Source organism: Cnephaeus nilssonii (assembly GCF_951640355.1).
Source record: "Cnephaeus nilssonii genome assembly, chromosome: 6".
In the NCBI taxonomy this organism is placed as follows: domain Eukaryota; kingdom Metazoa; phylum Chordata; class Mammalia; order Chiroptera; family Vespertilionidae; genus Cnephaeus; species Cnephaeus nilssonii.
The window spans coordinates 90,747,243-90,769,127 of record NC_137077.1 but is presented as its reverse complement, the minus strand read 5'-3'; the positions used below and the strand labels follow the sequence as shown (position 1 = coordinate 90,769,127).

The 21,885-nt window shown below is 44.0% G+C and overlaps 1 protein-coding gene across 6 annotated transcripts in view; it reads right to left on the bottom strand.

Moving 5' to 3' along the window:
- Positions 1-324: 324 nt before the first annotated feature.
- The window catches only part of CCDC77 (coiled-coil domain containing 77), a 46,888-nt gene continuing 25,327 nt past the window's right edge, over positions 325-21,885 (bottom strand). For all 6 annotated transcript variants that reach the window (XM_079775399.1, XM_079775402.1, XM_079775398.1 and 3 more), the window contains 7 exons: positions 21,613-21,685; positions 16,428-16,519; positions 14,805-14,953; positions 7,140-7,359; positions 2,280-2,405; positions 2,029-2,181; positions 325-1,143 (listed from right to left, as the gene is read on the bottom strand). In XM_079775399.1, the coding sequence (XP_079631525.1) occupies positions 997-1,143; positions 2,029-2,181; positions 2,280-2,405; positions 7,140-7,359; positions 14,805-14,953; positions 16,428-16,519; positions 21,613-21,685 (960 nt within the window). In that variant the 3' untranslated portion in view covers positions 325-996. The remainder of the gene's footprint in view (positions 1,144-2,028; positions 2,182-2,279; positions 2,406-7,139; positions 7,360-14,804; positions 14,954-16,427; positions 16,520-21,612; positions 21,686-21,885) is intronic.

Sequence of the window (21,885 nt, the reverse complement as noted above, 5' to 3'; positions counted from 1 at the left end):
CACAATTACTTTGTCTCAAATGCATAGCAATTTGCCTAAAAGAGGATATAGATGGAAAAATGGAAAAGTATTAGTATCATCATCTTTAGTACTATCTTTGCTACCTCCAATACTAGACGACTTCAAGGGACACATTTAGGAAAACTTTAATATCTGTACAGGACTGTAGAGACCATGCAACAAGTAAGTAAACCAAGTCACTAACAAAGTATAAATGTGCTTTTAACATGAAATTATAGAAAACTCAGAGAATATTTTCAATTACATATTTTATTGAAAAATAGTTAATTTAAAATATTTAAATTATTTTAAAATGTTATTGGTACAATACTGAACTTTTCATACAAGGATTATTTAAGTTTTACTCCCTCTTAACCAAAGTGGCAACTTTATTTTCCTAGATACATTTTGCTTAAGAGCAGGGTTTCTATCGCCCTCTGGTGAAACTTTGAGATTGGGTGTCCATAAAAGTAATTCAGGCCTCCCAACTCTCAACTGAAGACAATTACATAGCAGAATTACTGCCTATTCACACTCCATCGTTGTCCCTCTGCCTAGGAGAAGGCCACCTGGGTGGATACCTTTGTCTCCTCAAGGAAAGTGTTCCTCCTAATGACACACAGCCACGCTCATAGCAAACATCCTTCCTTCCTAAGTTTTCACAGTCACTGTCTTCTTAAAAAATAAAAACCTCTCATTATAAATAGGAAAAATATGTGGTCTCTAAGTAATTTAGGTTATAATCCAGATAAAAACACACACACACAAAACACACATACAAAAAAGCAAAAACGGTGAACAGGACAACAAAAATTATAAAGTTTAGTACGCAATAACGTCTTTTTTAGTGGTCCCTGATTCCTCACCCTGTCTTTATAATAATGGGTATCACCATTCTAGTCAACTCTGCCCACAGTTTCTGGAAGAAGATGATATTTTTCTCAGATTTCACGAAAAAGACTCACTACAGACCAGGGCCATTTCTAAAAGTAAATATCAACAGAGTCTAAGTTCATTCTCCAGACCAAATACTTTGGACTTTAGGTTCTTCAGTTCTCCTTGTATCTTATGTGCTCGTTTATTGCTGTCACGAACCTCACACAGAATGGCAAGATCCTGGTTTGCCCGGGCATTAACTGTTGCCTAGAGATTTAAAAAAAGAAGAAGAAATGATTACAGCATATGCCAGTGGAGAGAAATCAGTCATAAAGACCAAACTATGATGGCTCTTTTTTATGAGACATTTGGTATGCAAGGTAAATCCAATTCTTAGTTTTAGTGACTAACAAAAAGGTAGTAATGTAAAATAAAAGAGACCAATATAAACATCACTGGTAATTTTGTCAAAGAAAGTACCTCTTCATTTTTACAATCAACTTTGGAGCATAGTGATGATAGGTGGACAACTGGTTAAGTCTCTGTAAAAAGGTTCTTGAAACTGTTTCTAAATAAAGCTGTGTCTGGTAGGGAAAAATTACTTTATTACTCAATTACTCACTTTCCCTACTTGTAAAAAAAACCCCATAGTTCTTTTAACCTACTTCTTCAATTGGGAGGGATGAAATTTCTGTTAATTTTAGCTTAGATAAAAGTATAATAATGCAGTCATTCAATTATTTTTGTCTTCTCTTTAGTGTGTACTTGTTTTAAAAATATATTTTTATTTATCCCAGAGAGGAAGGGGAAAGGATAGAGAGATAGAAACATCAATGATGAGAGAGAATTATCGGTAAGCTGCCTCCTGCATGTCCCACACTAGGGATCGATCGAGCCTGCAACCCAGGCATGTGCCCTGATGGGAATCAAACCATGACCTCCTGGTTCATAACTGGACGCTCAACCACTGAGCCATGCCAGCCGGGCTAGTATGTACTTGTTAAACTAATTTTAATGAGACTGAAAGGATGCTGATCCGTCAGCACCTACTATTAGGTAAACAGCACATCTTTCTTCTGAGGAGCCCTGTTGACCATGTTTTCTCACTTGTACCCTTTTTATCCCTTTTAGTAATTCAGGATCAGGAATTACCTTATAGAGCATTTGTTCCAAGTCTTTCAGTTTCTGCCTGAGAACCTTAATATCTGTCTTAAAGCCTTCTACTTCCAAGATACGCCGATTCTCCAAGGCCTCATAGCGTTTTGTCATTACTTGTAAACGCTTCCCCATCTTGTTAGAGCGATCCTAAATATAGGGAAATGGGAAGGCATATGAAGATGAGGGGAGCATTCCCTGAGCCATCAGACTTCACACACCATTGTAAGTGGCAGAGAATACTGTACCTTGAAGATCTCTCTCCTCATTCCCTCTTCCTCACGAATTCGGGCAAGTTCTTCTTCTAGGGAAATGCACTGCTCTTGGTACATGTTGGACAGCTTTTTCTCTTGTATTAACTTATCCTTTAGGGACTGCAGGTCAAAAGTGAAAAACAACACTCAGTTCTATAATTTAGATAATTCAAATAGCATTTAGGTAAAGAAAAAAAAGGAATGAAAAGATTTCCAGTACAAATGAGTTAAGTAACAAGATAGTAAGGAACTTTGGGGAACATTTGAAAGATGATTCTCTTAGCTTTTTTCTAAAGTACACACAGTAGAAATCCTTTAAAATAAAACAAATATTTTTGGTTCTTTGAAGAATAGATCATGAAGTTCAGAACTGTCCCAAGTAAGGCATAATAATATAGTCGACCCTCCTACCTGCAGGTTCCACATCCATGGATTCAACCAAACAGGGAACAAACAAAAAAAAGGTACACTGTTGCTGACACATACTATGTAGTTAGGCCTATGTAGTTAACATGTACAGATTCCCCCGCCCCCTGTCATTATTCCCTAAACCGTGGTCGGCAAACTGCGGCTCACGAGCCACATGCGGCTCTTTGGCCCCTTGAGTGTGGCTCTTACACAAAATACCACGGCCTAGGTGAGTCTATTTTGAAGAAGTGGCGTTAGAAGAAGTTTAAAAAATTTGGCTCTCAAAAGAAATTTCAATCGTTGTACTGTTGATATTTGGCTCTGTTGACTAATGAGTTTGCCGACCACTGCCCTAAACCAATGATTTTCAACCTCTTTCATCTCATAGCACACATAAACTAATGACTAAAATTCTGCCTTACACCAAAAATATATTTTTTGCCGATTTGAGAAAAAAGTATAATTTTGGTTCATTCACATCAGATGGCAATTGTTGCGTTGGCTGTTGTCATTTTTTTAAAAATATTTTTTTATTTATTTCAGGGAGGAAGGGGGAGTGAGAGTGAGATAGAAACATCAATGATGAAAGAGAATCATTGATCGGCTGCCTCCTGCACACCACCTATTGGGAATCGAGCCCACAACCTGGGCATGTGTCCTTGACCAGAATCAAACCTGGGACCCTTTAGTCCACAGGCCAACACTCTATACAGTAAGCCAAATCATCTAGGGCGGCTATGGTCATTTTTTAATTTGACAATGTAAAGGAAAAGAGGTCAGTGCCCTGACCAAATAGTCAGGTATTGAATGTTTTAAAAATTCTTGCAGCACACTAGTTGATAATCACTGCCCTACATGATACAGTATAACAACCATTTACATAGCATTTACACTGTTGTTTCTTTAAAAAATATATTTTTTTTCATTGATTTCAGAGAGGAAGAGAGAGATAGAAACATCAATGAGAATCATTGATCGGCTGCCTCTTGCACGCCCCCTAACTGGGGATGGAGTCCACAACTCAGGCATGTGCCCTAACTGGGAATTGAACCATGACCTCCTGGTTCATAGGTCGACACTCAATCACTGAGCCACATCGGCCGGGCTACATAGCATTTACATTGTATTAGGTATTATGAGTAGAGATGATTTAAAGTATATGGGAGGATGTGTATAGATTAATACAAATACTATGCCATTTTATATATGGAACTTGAGCAACCATGGATTTTGGTGTCTGGAACAAATTCCCTGAATATACCAAGGGACTACTGTACATGTTTGGGGCACATTTCTAAAGTTCTTTAAAAAGAAAGAAATATCAACAATACTTATTATACACTAGAAGCCCGGTGCATGAAATTCGTGCACTGAGGGGGGGTTGTCCCTCAGCCCAGCCTGCTCCCTCTTCAATCTGGGACATCCCTCTCACAATCCGGGACTGCTGGCTCCCAACCGCTCATCTGCCTGCCTGCCTGATTGCCCCTAATTGCTTCTGCCTGCCAGCCTGATCACCCCCTAACCACTCTGCTGTCAGCCTGATCGACTCCTAACTGCTCCCCTGCCGGCCCGATTGCCCCCAACTGCCCTCCCTTGCCGGCCTGGTTGCCCCCAACTGCCCTCCCCTCCCAGCCCGGTCACCCCCAACTGCCCTCCCCTGCAGGCCCAGTCGCCCCCAACTGCCCTCCCCTACCAGCCCGGTCTCCCACAACTACCCTCCCCTGCTGGCCATTATGTGGTGGCCATCTTTGACCACATGGGGGTGGCCATCTTGTGCAAGGGCGTGACAGTCAATTTCCATATTACCTATTTATTATATAGGATGAACCACTGAGAAGTCAGAATGATCTTTAAAAAAGCTAAATAAGATCATGTTACTTCCTTAAATACAGACCTGGGGAAAGAGCATTCCAGGCAGAGAAAAGAATAAGTTTAAAGGTCCTGGAGTATGATCAAGGAAAAGGAAGAATATCGAGGTTAAAGAGAAATAAGCAAGGAGGAAATGGTACACAAGGAGACTGAGGGTGTGTGTAGCAGCCAGTAATGGAGGGCCACCCTTCCAACCTACTTGTATACCACTTCCTTTTTAAACATACCACTCCAGGAGTATGTATGTTTAAACTTGCTCTTCCCTCTCCCTGGAATGCTCCCCCCTAAATCTAATGGCAAGCTAAATCCCATTTTTCAGGTCTCAGTAAAAACACCAGGCTTAAGAGAGTGTCCCTATGCTTCTCCATAAAACTAGACTTCCAGCAACTACATATAATCTCTATATATAAAAGCCTAAGCAACCATCGCAAACGAACGGACAACCGAACAGGCTGCGTGGGGTGACTAGGCCAGCAGGGGGGTTAGTGAGGGGTGACCAAACCACTGAGCAGCAGGCTGTGTGGGGCGACCAGGCCGGCAGGGGGGTTAGTGAGGGGCAACCAAACGACCGAGCAGCAAGCTATGTGGGACGACCAGGCCTGCAGGGGGGGCTGTTGGGGGCGACCAGGCCAGCGGGAGGGCAGTTAGGGATGACCAGGCTGGCGGGGGGGGGGGGCAGTAAGGGAGACTAGGCCGGCGGGGGGGGCAGTTGGGGGTGATCAGGCCAGCAGGGTACACAGTTAGGGGCGATCAGGCAGGCAGGCAGGTGAGCAGTTAGGAGCAAGTGGTCCCAGACTGTGAGAGGGATGTCCAACTGCTGGATTGGGCCTAAACTGGCAATCAGAAGTCCCCTGAGGGGTCCCGGATTGGAGAAGGTGCAGGCTGGGTTGAGAGGACCCTCCCCCCCTCATGCACGAATTTCATGCACCAGGCCTCTAGTTTTCATATAATCCTTTTACTTCCTTAATACCAATTTATCATAATAATTTTCTCTTTTAAATATTTCATTTTTATTTATTGATTTTAGAGAGAGAAAGAGAAAAAGAGAGAGAGAGAAATATCTATTTGTTGTTCCACTTATTTATGCATTCAATGGTTGATTCTTATATGTGCCCTGACAAAGGATCAAACCCACAATCTTGGTATATCAGGACAATGCTCTAACTACCTGGCCCGGGCTCATAATCTATCCTTTTTTTAAAAATATATTTTTATTGATTTCAGAGAGGAAGGAAGAGAGAGCGAGAGAGATAGAAACATCAATGATGAGAGAGAATCACTGATTGGCTGCCTCCAGCCTGCCCCACAGTGGGGATTGAGCCTGCAACCTGTGCATGTGCCCTAACTGGGAATCAAACCGTGACCTCCTGGTTCATAGGTCAACACTCAACCACTGAGGCATGCCAGCTGGACTATCTTTTTTCTTTTCTTAAAAATATATTTTTTATTGATTTCAGAGAGGAAGGGAGAGGGAGAGAAGATAGAAACATCAACGATGAGAGAGAATCATTGACCAGCTACCTCCTGCAAGCCCCCCACTGGGGATTTAGCCTGCAACCTGGGCATGTGCCCCTGACTGGAATTGAACCCAGGACCCTTCAGTCTGTAAGCCGATGCTCTATCCACTGAGCTAAACCAGCTAGGGCCGGGCTATCCTTTTTTTGATTGTTAATGTTTCTGTTTTCTCACCCATTAAAATGTAAATGCCATGCATAGCTGGTGTGGCTCAGTGGCTGAGCCTGGACCCGTGGACCAGGAAGTCACACTTCAATTCCCAATCAGGGCACATGGCCACGTTGCAGGCTCCATCCCAGGTAGGGGGGATGCAGGAGGCAGCCAATAGATGATTCTCTCTCATCATTGATGTATCTATCTCCCTCTCTCTCTCCCTTCCTCTCTGAAATCAATAAAAACCTATTTTTAAAAAAAGATGTAAATGCCATGATAGCAGACCTGGTCAAACTTATTTACTGCTATAGACCCAGAGCCTAGCCCATAATAGGAGTGCATTAAATATTTGTTGAATGAACCCTAGCCCATAATATGAGTGTATTAAATATTTGTTGAATGAATGGCTGGTATGGCTCAGTGGGAGAGCATTGGTTGTGGGTTTGATTCCCAGTCAAGGGCACGTACCTGGGTTATAGGTTCAATCTTTGTCCCAGTCAGGATATGTGTGGGAGGCAACCAATTAATGTGTCTCTCACATCTAAGTTTTTTTTTCTCTCTCTCTCTTTCTCTCTCCTTCCTTCCCTTCCTCTCGTCTACCCTCTCAAAAGTCAATGGAAAGGTATCCTCCGGTGAGAATTACAAAAAAAATATTTGTTGAATGAAATGAATGAGTGAATGAATAAATCAACTGATTGATTGATCAATCAATCATTTCATTTTCTAAATCTCTAAACACTGTAATGATGAGCTATTCTTTGAAACCTGTTTCTTGAGGTTGTTGCTACATAGGCTCCTGGACTGATGGATCTTGTATGATAATTCTGGGGTTTTTTTGAATTCTCTGAGTTCTTTCAAATTCTTGCAGAAAAAAACAAAAAAGAATTTCGGTAAATATACAGAAACTACCTTAATATATTCACGTTGCTTGCGATGACTCTCATGAACAACTGGCCAACCTTTTCCAATTTTATCTTCTTTCTTCTTACACTGTGCCCTGTATTGCTTAATCTTTGACATCAACTGATCCTTTTCAAGCATCCATGACTTCTCCTTATTTTGGTTTTCAAATCTGAGTTGCAAAAAGTCTTTGGTGCTCTCATAGAGCAGCTCTTGGGTGTGATGGAGACTATGAAAGAAAGTACAAAAGTGGACATGAAGATGCTTACATGGCACATATGACACAGTTATTCCAAAGAAAGAAAAGATACAGGTTCTTTAAAAGTTGTACAATAAATTATGTAAAATATTATTAGCAGTTTTTAAAAGTATAATCTGATTACTGACAACCACAGATGTTTTACTGAACAAAGTGTAATGTATCTACCCATGCTCACTGTTTCACAAATGGTCTTTACATGTATTTTTCCAAGTGCTAATTGCAGATTATATAATTATTAGGACTACAGAAATATTTATACATACCCTGCATAAGTATGGACTATCCCAAGACACTAGACTTTATGATAAAGAAGTAACTCATAGTGTTCTGACTGAGGGTTAACACAAATTCTAAATATCAAAAACAGCTTTGTGTTTGTTTATGCTGTGCTCCACATGTAAACTGCCCAATATCAAATCTTGTTTTGTTTTCAAGATCAACTTCCTCTATGCAGTCATCTCGACAACTTCAGGCCATTTAATTTCTCCATTGTCTGAAATTCTTTATCAGTTTAAATCTAGTCTCCTGTGTGTGTTATAATTGCTTATAAACTGTCATGTTCTGTCAACATGCATGTTTTCCAACCTGAGTGAAAGCATATACTTACTTATATATCTTGGTCCTGCTATCACCAAACTCTCTAGGACAGTAGCAACTAATAGACATACACAAGGTACTAAACAGATTCCTGCTGACTATTGAGATATAGAAATAGAAAAATGAGGTTTCTCTCTACAACAAAGAATATCTCTAGAAGTAAGCAACCCATCAATTTAATAGCAACACCTAGAAAAATACTGATTCAAATAATTTAGCTGTTTGCAAAGAGTATTAAATACTGTGAGACAATCACTATAATTTTCCACTGAACAAATAATGTCAGATCCATTTAGTTCTTTTCATGAGTAAAAGATAAGAGAAAAATGATAGCCTAATGCCAGGCACAAAGTAGAATAACTGTCAGCAAGTTAAAATATATATATTTAGATATATGTATGTGTGTATAAAGAGGAAGAGACTGATTCAGTTACCACAAGGTTATCTCTTCCTTTCAATGAGTTATTTTATTCTATCTGACATTATGTTCTCAATTACAGACTGGGAAAGTATGGTCTTGTTAATGTACCAATGGTTTGAAAGTGATACCAAAAGGGCACTTGGATTTCATGCCATTTAATATCCTTAGGATGACATAATGGAAGGAACTGATCATGTGGCCAGACATGCAGATGATGCTAAACTAGGATGGTTATTAATATTCTGGAAAACAAATATAAAATTACAAATTACTATGATAATTAAAAAATACTGTTCCCAGGAGGAGGAGCCAAGATGGTGGCATAGGTAAAAACGGCTCTTGCATCCTCCCACAACCACATCAAAATTACAACTAAACCACAGAACAACCGTCATTCAGAACCACCTGAAATCTGGCTGAATGGAAGGCCCAAAACTGCAGAATTATAGCAGAAGCCACATTGAGACTGGTAGGAAGGGTGGAGGCGTGGAATGGGTTGGTCCCACAGCCACATGTAGAGTTTTTTTAATCCAGAGGGATATCTTAGCCACAGAGCGCCCCCCCCCCTCCTCCCCGCTTCATTGTAAGGAACAAGGGGTCCCAACCCCACACCAGACTCCTCAGCCCAGGGTTCCAATGCTGGGAAGAGAAGTCCCCATAACTCCAGGCTGTAACAACCATGAGTGACATGGGGGCTGCTGGAGTCCCAAGCAGTACCTCTTAAAGGGCCAATACACAGACTTACTCCGACTCACTCCCTCTGAGCTCCAACGCTGGGGCAGCAGCTTGAAAGGATCTAGGGACATTCGGGGAGGAACTAAATTGTCTGGCATCAGGGCAAGAACTGGGGGGCAGCTTTCTCTCAGACAAAAGTGCTGACAGAGGTCATTGTCCTTTTGCTGAGACTTCCCAACCACAGTGCCGATAGGAAGTTGCCATATCTGAGCTTCCCTCAACCTGGTTCACACTGTTAGCTCTGCCCTGGTTGGATTCACTGAGACCCCACCCCACCCCACCAAATTTTCAGCCCCACCCAAGCTGTTTGCAGTGGCTTTTCCATATGAATGGCCTGTCCTACTCAAGCTTCAGACTTTCCTAAAATCTCTCAAACAAGCAACAGCTGGCATCAGCATGCCCCGTACCACTCAATAAGAGGCCTCAGGCCCAGCACTAGCAGTAGCCTGCCTTGCTTCACAGCTTGGCCTCTCCTGGGCCCCTCCAAACTCAATGCAAGTAGCAGCCATGTGCAGATGACCCTGCAGCTCGTGCCAGGTAGCCCCAGGCAGGACACAGGTTGGGGAACCCACAGCCAGAGCACCTGGTGGTCAGCTTCAGACCACAACAGATTACAACCCTACCATATCAACCAGTAACATATTCAAGGGGCAGACTTAATGAGCACCAAAGCCCCACTGAAGAAAGTCCTGCTCCATAGAGGCATCTCCTACACAGCAGCTCTTCTGCTGCAGTTGCAGCCAGTGCACACAGCCAACTGGCCTGGAAGTCAATTCCTCCTAGTGGTGCCATCAAGGCTCAATTACAACAGGATGGTGCACACAGCCCACACAGGGGCACACAGGTGACTGGGGAGGCTGAGCCACTGGGCCCTACAGGACACCTACTACACAAGACCACTCTACCAATTCCAGGAGACATAGCAGCTTTACCTAATATAGAACCAAATACAGTGAAGCAGCCAATATGCAGAGACAAAGAAACATGTCACAAATGAAAGAACAGGAGAAATCTCCAGAAAAAGAAGTAAAAGAAATGGAAGCAAGAAAACTACCACATACAGAGTTCAAAACAATGGTTATAAGGATGCTCAAGGAACTTAATGAGAACTTCAAGGAACTTAATGAGAACATCAACAATATAAAAAAAGGATCAGTTAGAAATTAAGAATACACTAACTGAAATTAAGAATAACTTAGAAGGAATCAACAGTAGAGGATACTGAGAATCAAATCAGCGATTTGGAATATGAGGAAGTAAAAACACCCAATCAGAACAGCAAAAAGAAAAAAGAATCCAAAAATATGAAGACTAAGGAGCCTCTGAGACAACTTCAAGCAAACTATTCACATCATAGGGCTGCCAGAAAGAGAAGAGAGGGAGCAAGAAGTTGGAAACCTATCTGAAGAAATAATGACAGAAAATTCCCTTACCTGGTGAAAGAAATAGACATATAAGTCCAGGAAGCTCAGAGAGTCCCAAACAAGATGAACCCAAAGAGGCTGACAAGGAGACACATTATAATTTAAATGACAAAGGTTAAAGACAAAGAGAGAATCTTAAAAGCAGCAAGAGAAAAGCAGTTAGTTACCTACAAGGGCGGACCCATATGACTGTCAGCTGATTTCTCAACAGAAACTTTGCAGGCCAGAAGGAAGTGGCAAGGACACTATTCAAAGTGAAGAACAGCAAGGACCTACAACCAAGATTACTCTACTCAGCAAAGCTATAATTTAGAATTAAAGGTCAGATAAAGAGCTTCACAGACAAAAAAAAGCTAGAGTTCATCATCAACAAACCAGTATTACATGAAATGTTAAAGAGTTTTCTTAGCCCTAACCGGTTTGGCTCAGTGAATGGAGCATCGGCCTGCGGACTGAAGGGTCCCAGGTTCGATTCCGGTCAAGGGCATGTGCCTTGGTTGCGGGCACATCCCCAGTGGGGGGTGTGCAGGAGGCAGCTGATCAATGTTTCTCTCCCATCGATGTTTCTGACTCTCTATCCCTCTCCCTTCCTCTCTGTAAAAAATCAATAAAATATATTAAAAAAAAAAAAGAGTCTTCTTAAAGGAAAGTAAGGAGGAGGGATGAGGAAGCAAGAAAGGGGAGGAGTAGAAGGAAGAGAAAAAGATCACAATCCTATATAATAAAAGCCTAGGTGGCGTCACGCCCTCGTGCGATACCCTTGCGCGACATCATCACAAGATGGCTGCCACAAGATGGCCGCATGCACAGCGGAGGCAGGGCCCGGTGGCCGCTCCGCGCTGTGAGGCCTGGGGGTCCCATGGCTCTGCATCTACAGATACCAGCAGAGGCCGGTCCCGGCGTGTCTGCTGCCTCGCGTGGAGGAGGCGGGTCCCGGGGGAGGAGGCGGGTCGCGGCAGGGGAGGGCAGTTGGGGACGATCAGGCTGGCAGGGGAGGGCAGTTGGGGGCAATCAGGATGGCAGGGGAGGGCAGTTTGGGGTGATCAGGCCAGCAGGGGAGCAGTTAGGCGTCAATCAGGCCGGCAGGGGAGCAGTTAGGGGGCAATCAGGCTGGCAGGCAGAAGCAGTTAGGGGTAATCAGGCAGGTGAGTGGTTAGGAGTCAGCAGTCCCGGATTGTGAGAGGGATGTCTGGCTACCAGGATCGGGTCTAAACTGGCAGTTGGACATCCCCAGAGGGGTCCCAAATTGGAGAGATTGCAGGCTGGGTTGAGGGATACCCCCGCCCCCCCCGTGCATGAATTCTGTGCACTGGGCCTCTAGTATAAACAATAAAATGGCAATAAATACATAGCTATCAATAACTGAATCTAATAATCAAAATAAATGAACAAGAAATCTAATGAACAAAATTAACTGATGAATAAAATAGAACCAGAGGCATGAAAACATGAAACAGATTGACAAATCTCAGAGGGAATGGAAGAGGAGGGATGGGAAGAGATTAATCAAAGAACTTACATACATACATGCATTACCCATGGACATAGACAATAAATAGGGTGGTGAATGCCTGGGGTGGGGCAGGATCCAGTGGAGGGGGACAACTGGGGGGAAAATTATGGGGGAACATCTGTAATACTCAACAATAAAGAGCTAAAAAAATACTGTTCCTTTAAAAACAATTATAATTCAGTGAAAAGTAAAAATGCTATTATGCATAAGTACAAAACACCTAAAATAGGAAATTTTCTAGCCTGCATTGGTCATAAATCTTAATTTGAATATGCAACTTTAATCACGAACATTTTAAAATGAAGGAAGATCCACTAGGAAAGTTTGAGAAGACAATAAAAAAACAATGAAGAGATAAAGAATATAACATGAATAAATATTTTAAAATGTAGGAATGTTTAACATAGAAAAGAGGTGGCAAGATGCAACTTGATAAGCATCACCAAGTATTAAACAGATGTTTATTGTGCGCCTATTATGCACACAGGGCAAGACCTTGCAGGAACAAAGGCATCCTATATAATAAAACCCTAATATGTAAATCAACCAAACGGTGAAATGACTAGTCACTATGACACGCACTGACCACCAGGAGGCAGACACTCAACGCAGGAGCTGCCCCCTGGTGGTCAGTGTGCTCCCACAGGGGGAGTGCAGAAGCAGGGCTCACGGCAGGCGAGCACAGCGGCAGTGGCAGTGGCGGGAGCCTCTCCTGCCTCCGTGGCAGCACTAAGAACCCTTGGGGGATGTCCAACTGCCGGCTTAGGCTCACTCCCCCTGTGGGACATTCCCTGAGGGGTCCCAGACTGTGAGAGGGAACAGTCAGGCTGAAGGACCACCAGGCCTCTAGTAATTACAATAGGTGATGATAAGTGTCATCAAGAGGCATGCTGATCATTATGGGAATGTGGAGGAGGAATAATTTAATTCTGCCTTGGGAAGTCTTCAGAGAAGAAGTAACACTGCATTGCAAGGTATCTACCTCGTAGCAAGTGTTCCATAAACAACAGATATTATTATTTTAAATAACAAGGTGAATTACAGCAACAGAAAAGGAGGTGAGACTGAAAGGTTAATTTAGTGCCAGATGAAGTACCTATTAATTTATGCTAAGGTATTAGGCTTTTATCATAAGCTAAACAGGGAATTATCAAATGTTTTTAAGCACTTGGTAAGTCCTAATGCAGGAGCTACAGGTAATAGTGAGGAAGACTATAGAATGAATACAAAGGGACCAATGCTAGGAAGAACACTTAGATTATTTCAACAATATAAACAAGAATATAACTTGAACCAATATGGTAAGAATGAAAAGGCAGAGAATGATTTGAGAGTCTTCTTAGACTTGTACTCAATAGGGCCTGGAATTAGGGAATAAGAGTGGGGGGTTGAAGATAACCCTGAAGTTTCAAGCCTGGGAAACTGGATGTGATGTCATTAAACTAAATGGGAAAGAGAATGAAGTGGGAGGTTTCAGATGGGGGAAGGGGTGCTTGTTGGGGAAAAAAACACAGATTGGTTTCATGGTCAATTTGAGGTGTTCAAACATATTCTACTGAAGATGTCTTTAGAGCACAGGTCAGGCCACTGGAATCAGACAAAAAAATGCTGAGGATTAGATAGGTTAGAACAGTGGTCGGCAAACTCATTAGTCAATAGAGCCAAATATCAACAGTACAACGATTGAAATTTCTTTTGAGAGCCAAATTTTTTAAACTTAAACTTCTTCTAACGCCACTTCTTCAAAATAGACTCGCCCAGGCCGTGGTATTTTGTGGAATTGCCACACTCAAGGGGCCAAAGAGCCGCATGTGGCTCGCGAGCCGCAGTTTGCCGACCACGGGGTTAGAAGAACCAAAAAAGACAGGTGTTACAGATACCAAAAGAGATTAACTTCAAAGACAGAGTTATCCAAGGTGCCAAATATGCAAAAAGATACTAATTACAATGAGGAATGTAAAGAGATAACTGGTCAGCTAAGTGGATAGAGCATCAGTTTGGCTAAGTGGATAGAGCATCAGCCTGTGGACTGAAGGGTACGGGTTCAATTCTGGTCAAGGGCACATGTTCGGGTTGCAGGCTCAATCCCCAGCAGGGGGCATGCAGGAGGCAGCCAATCAACGATCTCATCATTGATGTTTCTATCTCTCTCTTCCTCTCCCTTCCTCTCTGAAAGCAATAAAAATGTTTAAAAAGTAAAATTATTTAAGAAAAAAAGAGAACTGGTCAGAGAAATTAAGAAGTCAGTGATGACCCTAGAAAGGGTATGCTTAGAAAAGGATGGGGATGAAATCACACTGCAGAAAGGTGAGGAAAGGCAGGCAGGTAAGAAACAAAAGCAGTGAATACAGAAACAATGTAAAGTCACATTTTCCCAGATTCATGAAGGGCCAAATAAAAGAAAAGGGCTCTACTATACTTTCAGATAACATATCAGTGGATAACGTACAGTTCTTAATCACTAATATCAAGCTGAAGTACTAAAATGGGTTAAATTAAGCATGTGAAATACCCAACAGCTCTTCAAGAGAAGAATGAATAGCATTCCTAGAAAAGCCTGGATCCCTACCTACCTAGGCGCAGGGGTGTCTGATAAAGACAATTATTTCAAGGTCCCTGTCAGTTCTATGACACTATGCTCCTAAAAGTATAAGACTGTTAACTTTTAAGCCACTCAGAAAAATTTAAAAAGCTGTTGGGTACAGCTTTCTTGAATACTCACTTTTTGGTAAGCTCTTTGATTTTGTCCTGATTTCTTTGGTGATGAACTTGTATTTCCTCAATGCGGATCCGTCTATCCTCCATGAGCCCTTCAACTTGCTCTCTAGAAAGCTTGGTCTGTTCTTCCAGCTGAGCCTGCAGGGCTTCCACCTAGACAGGCCAGAAAGGGTGAGGTATCCACTCTTTTTTTTTTTTTTTTAAATATATTTTATTGTTTTTAGAGAGGAAAAGAGATAGAAACATCAATGATGAGAGAGAATCATTGACTGGCTGCATCCTGCACGCCCCCTACTGGGGATCAAGCCCACAACCCAGGCATGTGCCCTTGGCTGGAATCGAACTGGGACCCCTCAGTCTGCAGGTCGACGCTCTATCCATTGAGCCAAAAGAGCTAGGGCAAGGTATCCACTCTTCCCTGCCTCCTCTTGGTCCTTATCTCTAAAAGTGAGCCTTTCTCCAGAAAAATTTAAAAAACTAACAACCCCGCCTCCCCAAACAACCCTCGCAGGTGTTGCTCAGTGGTTAGAGTGTCCGCCCACACACTGAAGGGTCTCGAGTTCGATTCCTGGTCAAGGGCACATACCTGGGTTGCAGGTTCCATCTCTGGCCTGGTCAGGGTGTGTGCAGGAGGTAACCAACAGATGTGTCTCTCTCACATTGATGTTTTTCTCTCTCTTCCCCTCCCTCACTCCCTCCACTCTCTAAAAAATCAATGGAAAAATATCCTCCAGTGAGGATTCACACAAAAACAACAACCCACAAATAAAAAAAAAACAAAAGCAGAGCAGCAAAACAAATAGAAGAAAAGCCTCATTGGCACTCTTTATTTAGTGACTTGTAAATGTGGTTAGGCTACGCAAGAGCAGACTGTTCACACAGAGCAAAGCATCTGCATCACACAGAGAAAGCATGAAAGCCCAGTTTCCCAGACCCTAAGATTCTCACCTCTTCACCTTTTAATTTTTAGCACTGTCTCCTTTTAAATACTCCCTAGTTGCACAGAAACAGAATGATTCTTTTCTTTGTTTTTTTCATCTAAAAAGTGGACCAAAATGAGTATAATGTAATTTCCTTCCTTCTCTGAGTCTGGCTGTCTGATAACAAATGGAGATACAGTACTGGCCAAAGACAGAAACTGTCATTTAAATCAATAGCCACCCCCTGATAAGGACAGGAACTTGAGTGCGAGTAGATGAAAAAAATCATGGTTTCAAATGATAGAGTATTACCAGGTAGTAAGAGGAAGATTCGTTACTTTCCCAGACTTAGAACACAAACACTAAATAAATTTATATACCTCCCAAAGGCTGATCTATCAGCACAGACCACTGCAACTACTCTGTGTATCCCTCAGGCAATCACAAAGGGAATTCTTACTGTATGAGGGTTTTGTTCTGTACCGCCTAGCACACAAGCTAAGTGAAATGAAGATTCAGAATAACATCTCTAGAATGGTTAATACAGAATAATTATTTTCTGTAAAGTAGGAATAACCTCAATTTTCTTAATCACATGATGCCTAGATATAACATGTGTGCAAGGAGATACTTACATGGCAGTGAAGGCATGGTACGCAAAGCTAAGCTCATGGGTAGAAACTGTTCTGTCAAAACAAATTCTTTACCTGTAGGATGAGTGTTTGTATGTCTCTTTGGTACTGCTCAGAACTTTCTTCCTTCTCTCTCATTGCTGGTTTTCTTTTGCTTACTTTAGAATCTAAAATAGAAAACAAAAATAATAAAGAACTTTATTTAGCTCTTCTTTTTGCTCTTTGAGTTCAGCATTATTTTTGCAGAGGAGATTGGTTTCCTTTACCTAAAAGAGAAGGAAAGGTAGAAAAAGGAAAACATATAATAACTTCAATGCTTAATTTTTCAAATAGGTGTCTCTATAAGGGAACTCTGCTTGGATGTCACCTGGATAATAATACCCATCTTTCTGAAAAACAAACTACTAAATCTTCCTTTGAAGCTGTGTCTATTTTTGCAAAATCTTAATCAGAAAGGGCAAGGAATAAAAAAAAAGTCTAAACATTTTGATTATGATGTATCACCCAGTTTTTAAAAGACAAAATTATTGTTAAAATAAGCAACACTGCATAGCTGGTGTAGCTCAGTGGTTGAGCAATGAATGACCTATGAACCAGGAGGTCACGGTTTGATTCCCAATCAGGGCACATGCCTGGGTTCTGAGCTTGATCCTCAATAGGGGGTGTGCAGGAGGCAGCCAATCAGTGATTCTCTCTCATCATTGATGTTTCTAGCTCTCTCTCCCTTTCCCTTCCTCTCTGAAATCAATAAGAATATATATATACTAGAGGCCCAGTACATGATTGAATCATGCACGTGTAGGGTCCCCTACATGCTTTCGCTTTCCATCACGGGGGAGCTGGGTGCCTGTCCGCTGGTGCACCAGGCCTTTCAGAAGCCTCCGGCGTGGCAGAGGCTTCTGAAAGGCCTGGTGCCTGAGCGGACAGGCACCCAGCTTCCCCGCTTTTGATGGTCCGCAGTGGGACGTGAGCTCGCTGCCCCAGAGGACCCTTCTGTGCCGCAGCACAGCCATGGCGCAGACACTGAGCTCGAGCCGCCGCTGGCGACGCGAGCTCAGCGTCCCGCCGGCCCAATCGGCCACCCCGAGTCCCACACCCCCGCGCCTCCTGGCCAATCGTGGGCATAGCGAAGGTACGGTCAATTTGCATATTTGTCTATTATTAGGTAGGATATACATATATATATATATATATACACACACACATATATATCTATATCTATCTATCTATCTATCTATCTATCTACACACATACACATATACACACTAGAGGCTCAGTGCACGAAATTCATGCACGGGGTTGGGGGGCGGGGGGGTGTCCCTCAGCCTGGCCTGAACCCTCTTGCAATCTGGGACCCCGCAATCCCGGACCGCTGGCTCCTAACCGCTCACCTGCCTGCCTGCCTGATCGCCCCTAACTGCTTGCCTGCTTGCCTGATTGCCCCTAACCACTCTGCCTGCCTGCCTGATTGCCCCTAACTGCTCACCTGCCTGCCTGATCACCCCTAACCACTCTGCCTGTCTGCTTGATCGCCCCTAACTGTTCACCTGCCTGCCTGATTGCCCCTAACCACCTCTGCCTCGGCCTCTGCTGCTGCGGCTTCATTGGGAAGGACGTCTGGAAGGTCGTTTGGCTGTTTGATCTAATTAGCATATTATGCTTTATTTATTATAGATTCTAGAGGCCCAATGCACAAAATTCGTGCGAGGGGAGGGAGGACCCTCAGCCCGGCTTGTGCACTCTCATAATCTGGAACCCCTCGGGGGATGTCCGACTGCAATCTGGGACACCTCACTCCTAACTGCCCACCTGCTCACTCCTTACCACTTGGCTCGCCGCTCCTTAGCGCTGCCGCGGAGGCAGGAGAAGCTCCCACCACCACTGCTGCGCTTGCCAGCCGTGAGCCCGGCTTCTGGCTGAGTAGTGCTCCAGCTGTGGGAGCACACTGACCACCAAGGGGCAGCTCCTGTGTTGAGCGTTTGCCCCTGGTGGTCAGTGCACATCATAGTGACTGGTCGTTCCACCGTTGGTTCCGCCGTTTGGTCGATTTGCATATTAGGGTTTTATTACCTATATATATAAAAGCCCAGGGACTGGAATAGCGGAACGACCAGAATGACCGGAATGACTGGTGGCTATGACATGCACTGCAGCAGCCAACCGGCCTGCTCCGGGCCCTGATCAGGCTCCCCGGCCCCCAATCGGCCCCCAACACCCCGACTGGGGGCGAGGCCAGCAGGCCAACCACTCGCAACCCCTCCCCCCTGCTGGCTGGGCCCGACAGGCCCCCATTGGGGCGGGCCGGCTGGACCCCACCCATGCACAAATTCGTGCACCAGGCCTCTAGTATAGGATATTTTAAAAAGCAACACTAAAATTGTACAGAACAAAATTTAATTCCTTGGATAATTCAAGAAGCTCATGCTAAGAGAATAAATCTTAAAGGTACTCACCATAAGAAAAAAAATGTGTAACTATGTGTGATAATGGATGTCAACTAGACTTACTGTTGTAATCATCTTGTAATTATAGAAATTTCAAACCATTATGCTGTACACTTGAAATTAATATAATATTTTCAATTTTCTATACTAATAAAAGGGTAATATGCTAATTAGACTGAGTGACCGGCCATCTTCCGGACATCCAACTTCCTTCCGGACAAAGCCACAGTGGTGGGGGCCGAGGCAGAGGCGGTTATGGGAGATCAGGCCAGCAGGGAAGGGCAGTTGGGGGCCTTCAGGCTGGCAGGGGACGGCAGTTGCGGGCCATCAGGCCAGCAGGGGAGGGCAGTTGGGGGCCATCAGGCTGGCAGGGGAGCGGTTACGTGGCAATCAGGCAGCAGAGGTGGTTAGGAGCAATCAGGCAGGCAGGCAGGCAGGCAAGTGGTTAGGAGCCAGCGGTCCCGGATTGTGAGAGGGATGTCTGACTGCCCCTGAGGGGTCCCAGACTGGAGAGGGAGCAGGCCAGGCTGAGGGACACCACCCCCATGCATGAATTTCATGCACTGGGCCTCTAGTCCTATATAATAAAAGGCTAATATGCAAATTGTCCCTTTGACTGGGTGTTTGACCAGAGGATGGGGCCGGCCGGCAACTGCCTGTGGCCCCTCCCCCCGGATGACCCCACCCCTGATAAGCCCCCCCATCCTGATCTGGGGTGGGACCAGCCGGCCAATTGCCCGCAGCCCCTCACCCCAACTGGCCCTGCCCCCAACTGGCCCCGCCACCTGGATCGCGGGCAGGGCAGGTTGGCCAACCACCCATGGCCCCTCCCCCTGGCCAGCCCGGCCAGGCCCAATCGGCCCTGATTGGGGCGGGTTGGCCGGACCCCACCCATGCACGAATTTGTGCACTGGGCTTCTAGTATATAGAAAAAAAGAAAATTAAGATTTCCATTAAAAGAGAGAGATAAGATGATTGAGGCTTAGAGAGGCTAAGTAATACTCTGTGCTTCCAGAAGTTTTCTAAGTCTGTCTTACAACTTGTCACCATAAGCATGTTAATTTTATTTATTTTTATATATACTAGAAGCCCGGTGCACGAAATTCGTGCATGGCAGGGGGTTGTGACTCAGCCCAGCCTGTACCCTCTCCAATCTGGGACTCCTGGAGGGATGTCCGACTGCCCGTTTAGGCCCGATCCTGGTGGACATCCCTCTCACAATCCAGGATTGATGGCTCCCAACTGCTTGCCTGCCTGCCTTCCTGATTGCCCCTAACCGCTTCTGCCTGCCAGCCTGATCACCCCCTAACCACTCCGCTGCCAGCCTGGTTGATGCCTAACTGCTCCCCTGCCAGCCTGTTTGCCCCCAACTTCCCTCCTCTGCCAGCCTGGTCACCCCTAACTGCCCTCTCCTGCAGGGTTGATCACCTCCAACTGCCCTCCCTTGCAAGCCTGGTCCCTCTCAACTGCCCTCCCTTGCAGGCCATCTTGTGGTGGCCATCTTGTGTCCACATGGGGGCAGGATCTTTGACCACATGGGGGCAGCTATATTGTGTGTTGCAGTGATGATCAATCTGTATATTACTCTTTTATTAGATAGGATAGAGGCCTGGTGCACGGGTGGGGACCAGCTGGTTTGCCCTGAAGGGTGTCCCGGATCAGGGTGGGGTTCCCTTGGGGCGTGGGGCGGCCTGAGCGAGGGGCCTGTGGTGGTTTGCAGGCCGGCCACGCCCCCTGGAAACCCAAGCAGAGGCCCTGGTATCTGGAATTTATTTTCCTTCTACAATTGAAACTCTGTAGCCTGGAGCGGAGCCAAGCCTGGGGCTCCCTCCGAGGCAGGCAGCCATTTGTGTTGGGGTTATAATTGAAACTTTGTTGCCTTAAGCGGGTGAGCCCAGCCAGGGTGTGCAGAAAACTTTGCTTCCCCTGTTGCCGCCGGCAACCCTGGCCTGCTCTCTCAAGCTCCATTCTGCCGCCATTTGTTTCAATTTGTTTACCTTCTACAATTGAAACTTTGTAGCTTAAGTGGAGTCTTAGGCCTGCAACGGCTATGGAAAGCTTGGCTTCCTCTGTTACCTGGGAAACCTTGCTCTCTGTGGCTGTAGCCATCTTGGATTGGGGTTAATTTGCATACTCTCCCTGATTGGCTGGTGGGCGTGGCGTGGCTGGTGGGCATGGTTTATGTAGTGGAGTGATGGTTAATTTGCATATTACCATTTTATTAGAGAGGATATATATATATATATATATATTTACATATATATATATATATTTAAATATCTTTATTGATTTCAGAGAGGAAGGGAGAGGGATAGAGAGATAGAAACATTAATGATGAGAGAGAATCATTGATCAGCTGCCTCCTGCAGGCCCCATACTGGGGACCAAGCCCAAAACCTGGGCATGTGCCCTTGGCCGGAATTGAACCTGGGACCCTTTAGTCCACAGGCTGACACTCTATCCACTGAGCCAAACCAGCTAGAGTGTTGGCCCAGCATGCCAAGGTTGTGGGTTCAATCCCCAGTTGGGCACAAACAAGAAGCAATCAATGAATGCATAAATAAGTGGAACAACAGGTTGATGTTTTTCTCTTTCTCTCCCTTCCCCCTCTCTCTAAAATCAATAAATAAAACTAATTAAATAAACAAACAAAAACATCATGGAAAGGTAAAAAAAAACAAAAAAAACAACCTCAAGCTTACCAAAAGGCATCATTATAAACATTCATTATCACTGTATAGTAAGAAAAAAATCCTAATTATTTGCACTGTGTTTCTGAATTCTGCACCAGTGAGAATTTATAATATGGTTGGTACCTGCTTTGAAAGCTGAAGATTCATTCTGTTCACAAATATCTACAGTCTGGATAGTCTTTTGGAGAATGCTGACCTGAAAAAGAAAAAAAATATATATAGAAATAGCCTTCCTATATATATGATGTTTCATTTTTGAGCTTTAGTGCCACAGATCAACACTATTCATAAGTTAAATTGGTTAAAATTGATATACTCATATGGGAATGTCACAAATATGAGATCAAAGTGGACAAAGTAACAAACTAGATAAAACCCAGTGTTGGTAATATAAAC